This window comes from Brassica oleracea, chromosome C5 (assembly GCF_000695525.1).
Source record: "Brassica oleracea var. oleracea cultivar TO1000 chromosome C5, BOL, whole genome shotgun sequence".
In the NCBI taxonomy this organism is placed as follows: domain Eukaryota; kingdom Viridiplantae; phylum Streptophyta; class Magnoliopsida; order Brassicales; family Brassicaceae; genus Brassica; species Brassica oleracea.
Window position 1 is genome coordinate 34,946,402 of NC_027752.1, and position 5,267 is coordinate 34,951,668.

General features: G+C 35.2%; 1 protein-coding gene across 1 annotated transcript; it reads left to right on the forward strand.

The window, feature by feature from the left end:
* The first annotated feature begins 800 nt into the window (after positions 1-800).
* On the forward strand, positions 801-1,991 carry LOC106343751 (zinc finger protein AZF2-like). The gene has a single exon (XM_013783047.1). It carries the CDS (start codon positions 1,035-1,037, stop codon positions 1,842-1,844), a length of 810 nt encoding a protein of 269 aa, XP_013638501.1. The 5' UTR covers positions 801-1,034; the 3' UTR covers positions 1,845-1,991.
* Positions 1,992-5,267: the final 3,276 nt, after the last annotated feature.

The window sequence follows — 5,267 nt, forward strand, 5'->3', positions numbered from 1 at the left end:
ATGCAATAAATTGATAAAATCCTTCTTGATATTACAATTTAATTTAAAAAAGCACGGATTATTTTATGATGAAAATTTTCACTAATAACTTAATAAATATTTTGTTAATTTGAATTTTCTTTGCATTTAAATCAATGCTTTTAAATTCGACCCGAATCCGCGGTTATATCGGTTAATCTGGTGATTCGATAATTCGATTTAGGTTTTAAAAATATCTATATTTATAAAAATCATTATATCCGAGACTAACCAATTGAACTAATGGATGCCCGATATGTTAACATATCCAATTTGATTTAAATTGCTATAGTTTCATAATTTGTCACCTTTTAATCCAAATTTTAAAGTTTATTGTTTTAGAATTTTATTAAATTACGACGTGTCTACAAAATTTTGATAGAAAAAATTAAAAATATAAAATAATTAACAACTATAAATGTCTTGATCATTTTACTCCATTTTATATAACTTAATTAATTTTATTATAATTGTTTTTTGTAATTTGTCGTGTTAATCATTTGTATTATAATCGTTTTAAATTTTTTGTTAACAATTAGTATTAAGCATTTTTCTGTAGATAACATATATTTTGAACATTGTTTCATAATTATTTTTGTTATTATAGTTATTGTACACTGTATAATTTTTATATATTTATGTTTTATGTAATGGCTATTATTGAATTGTTATCTTACTTAAATAAATGATAGAACCATTATGTAGTAAATATAAATAAAATAATATGTTAATTTAATTGATTTATCATTGATATAAGAATTTCATTATATATTTACTATAGTGTTTAGGCTTCTTAAGTAACAGAGTGAGACGATAAAGAGATAAAAATATTGACCGACTTAAGACTCGTTCGCCACGTGGTTTCCATATAAAATAGAGTCCAAATTATTTCTTTAGCACTTCACTCCATTCTCTTCTCTCTATCTCTCTCAAGCGATAGACTCTGAAACATCTCTCAAGATTTCTGATCGAAACTCGAAGAAAGAAGACACAACACATAAAAGATTCGTCTGATTATGGCTCTCGAAGCGATGAATTGTCCGACGAATTCTTCTTCGTTCACAGCACGGAAAGATAGAAACGAACCAACAGATGATCTTACGAACGACGCCGTTTTCATGGAGCCTTGGCTGAAACGCAAGCGCTCGAAACGCCAGCGTTCTGGCAGCCCTTCCTCGTCGTCCTCCTCGCCGCCTCGTTCTCGCCCTAAATCTCAAATTCAGGATCTTGCGGAGGAAGAGTACCTCGCTCTCTGTCTCCTCATGCTCGCCAACAACCACCACCAACCCAAGAGGCGGCCGCAAGAATCCACCACAAAGCTTTCGCACAAGTGCAGCGTCTGCGGGAAAGCGTTTCCTTCGTACCAGGCTTTAGGCGGCCACAAAGCCAGCCACCGAATAAAGCCTCCAACCACAACCGCCGACGACGATTCGACACCTCCAACCATCGCCGTCGCGCATCCGACTTCCACCGCCATCGCACCTTCCGGGAAGATCCACGAGTGTTCCATCTGCCATAAAGTGTTTCCGACGGGTCAAGCTCTCGGCGGCCACAAACGCTGTCACTACGAAGGAACCATGGGCGGCGGCGGAGGAAGCAAATCGGTTAGCCAGAGTGGAAGCGTGACGAGTACGGTTTCGGAAGAACGAAGCAACCGTGCGTTCATCGATTTAAACCTCCCGGCGTTACCGGAGCTCAGCCTTCATCATCACAATCCAGTCGTCGACGAAGAGATTCAAAGTCCGTTGACCGGTAAAAAGCCGCTTTTGTTGACCGATCACGACAAAGCCAGCATCAAGAAAGAAGATTTCTCCCTGAGAATCTAAATAATTCGTCTGTTATACTTTTTAGTTTCATTTTCATTTGTTTTGCAGATTTCTTCTTAATTCTGGGATTGGATATATTCATATATGTTAGGGATTTGATATAAGATTTGATGAATTAATTGATTAAATCAGTTTTTGGTTTTTAAATTGTTGTTATAGCTGCTAATCTCTTGAGTCCACTCTGTAAAATATATGACACGTGGTATTCCTTATGTGAACGCAAATTATAAATAATTGGGTGAACGAACGAGAATCCTTCCATGTGGACTAGTTGCCTTGATTAGCATTTACCACATGTATTATTAGTTTGGTCCATAAATAACAAATTAAACTATTTTTTTATTCTTCCGAATGGTTATTAGCCACTAAAACTATAATGTATACACCTAGTTCTTTTCTTTATTCATATTCAATCGTAATTAATTGCACATGCGTTTAGCAATTCATGCATCGTTATTTAATTTTGTTGATTACATCGAATCATAAATACGGATGTGACCACGAATCTGTTCATTGGTTCTTAGGTATCTCCTTTACTTGCGTAACTTCCTTGGCCTCTAAACATTAATTTGAGCCTAACTTCTTTCTACTACTTATGTTAAGACCATGATTAATCCGAGATTTTTAGAATGTGGTTCTTATCGAAAATTAAAAAATTGTTTATTTAACTTTTAACTAAAAAAATTAAGAACCGGATCTTAAAGTCCTTATTTAAGAACCGGTTTTTAATTTTTTTAGTTAAAATTAAGAAACAGTTTCTTAACTTCCGCTCTGAACCCCATCCTAAGAACCCCATCCTAAGAATTTCGGGTTAATCATGCTCTAACCTCTGATTAATTGGTTGTTTTGTTTTGCTTTCAGACTACTGAAACTGTCTTTGCTAATTGCTAGTGTACGGTTTCACCTAACCCCCCTAATGAGAACCAAACACGTTATTATGTACAATAAACGTTATTAATTAATACGCTCGCAAATTCAATAGAGTCCCATAGGTAGGTCTTCCTTGATTCTATTTTTTTCAAACATACTTTATCAACCTATATTTACCGATAAAGTAACATAATTTGTTAAGTTGTAAAGTGACTCTGTCATTTTGGTATCTTACACAAAAAGAGCATCATAAAACTATTTTTATTTAATTTTGTATATAAAGTGGGACGTTAGGAGGAAAGCGAACCCCAAGTATGGTATTAGAAGAGAAGTAAATAAAATATGTCAATGATAAGAGTACAAAATGTAATCTAAGATTTTTAAGAAAGATACGAATAAGGAAAATACTTATATAAATATCAATTAAATACATTCCATTCGTGTTTGTTTTGCATATAAACTGTGATGTTCTTGACGTGTTGCCAAAGTATAACATACTTAAAAACACTTTTATTTTATTTTATTGTTTTTATTATCTGTCTAAAATTAATAATCTATAAAAATGATCACTTGGTCACCAAGTCTTGGTATCTCTGTTTGTTGTACTTACAAGGATAATGACGTCATTTGTCTGGTTCGTTAGCGCACACAAACACTGAAACACGTACTCCAAATGAATTGATGCAGCGCTAAAGGAAAAACGACAAACATTTGAAAAACGACAAGATGTCTACACACACAAAAGAAGTAACGATCTCGAATGGAAACTTTAAACTTCTAAAATAAAGTAAATTGAATGATCGTAGGAAACTGCGATGTTCTTCTAAATAAAATAAATTTGAATGTGTCAATCCATAAGGAGAAGCAACACGACAAATCGGCAAATCAATGATCAGACAGTTACTAATCAAAACAATTTCTTTTTATTTACATGTTTCTTACTTCACTAGAGAACAAATGCAAGAGATTCATTGTATACAATTAAAGCTAACAAACACCACTTTATATTCGTTCTACCTCTCTCTTATATGTCTCCAAAACAAGAAGTTACGTATAGAAACAGATACACCCACCTTGATCCGGTTTGAAAACGATAGGATCCGAGAGAGAAGGCCAAGGGAATGTAAGTATGTAATGTAACCATTATTGGAAACCATGTTGTGGGGTGGGTTGATAATAGTCCTCAACTCATGAGGATAGATTAGTTTCTACAGTTGTGAAGTCAGGTTGGTTTATATCCGGCTTAGTTGTATTATGTGCGTCTTCATAACACAGTCAGGAACCTAACACTTTGTTAAGTACAAAAATCTCATGACAATTTTTTTTTCCAGCAGTCTCCTTCCTCTACCTCTTCTCTAACCGAACGATTTAAAAGTATGCAGAATCTCAAAAGAACCTTGAAACCACATAACATTTTCGTTTTTAGAGAAAAAGAATAGAAAATAATAATGACATTCTATGAGCTAACACTAGCAGGAACCGTCACAAAATAATATACTAACTAGACAAAAGAAGATGAATGAAACTAAAAAAGAAACATCTAACCAAGAAGGCATCAATGCAATTCTCAAGATCATAGCTACGTGGAGGAAGTCCAATGCAAGATTCTGTGTGATAAGCAGATCATGTGTTAACCACCAAAGATACATGAAAACATAAAAACACTTTTAAGAAAGCTTCTCGGAGATTAGATATGTGGTTTCTAATTCTCGAGTGAAACCAACAAACGAGCCATTGAACACTCATTTTACTTAGAAATTATGACTTTTAAGGAATGTAATGAGTAATCTGAGTTTAGAAAGGATTAGAGAAGAAAATAAGACAGAATAAGAGATTAAGAGACTGATTAGAGACAAATGGAAAATCATAGTGAAATGAGTAAGGAGAATGATTGTTTAGAACTGTCTAATCTTTATTATTGTTGAGGTTACAATATATATAGGTCCATACACTTAGGGTTTTCGAAACATAAGGATAAGCAAGCATGCGAAGTCAAGGGAAGAGCTGATGCTTTAATTGAAACCGGCCAATGGGAGTCTTCACATGTTTGGGCATCTTTCTGATCCAAAGCAAAGATGCTCTTCCTTTCCAGCTTTTGCCAGTCTGTCCTAGCTGTCAAGCCGCGCCTCCCTTATCCATTCCAACGTTTGGATAAGGCTTTGATCGAATGTAACTTCATCACGGTACAACCGAGTTACCCGGAGAAGTTACTCGCCCACTTTCACCTTGTACGGTCGATGGAACGGCCCACCCGTCCGTACCACGCCCTATCAACTCTTCCATCCTTTCCTTCTCTTAACTCCTTTACTCTCTCATGCTCTTAACTCCTTTGTGCCTTCACCTATCTTCTCATAAGCCTCATCACATCTCAACACTTCCCCTCAAGCTTATTTTTGTGAAAGTCTAAGCTTGGATAGCCATGAGATCTTCCTCATTAAAAACCTCACCAAGGAAAACCCATTGGGACAAAACCTTGATGAGAGAAAAAGAGTAAAGACCTCACAGCTAAGGGGATCAGCTCCTTCTCTTCCCAAGATCTATGAGTCCCAATCT

Bases quoted from the DNA above. Each gene is read 5' to 3' on its own strand.
- LOC106343751 (XM_013783047.1), top strand. From the start codon at position 1,035: ATGGCTCTCGAAGCGATGAATTGTCCGACGAATTCTTCTTCGTTCACA.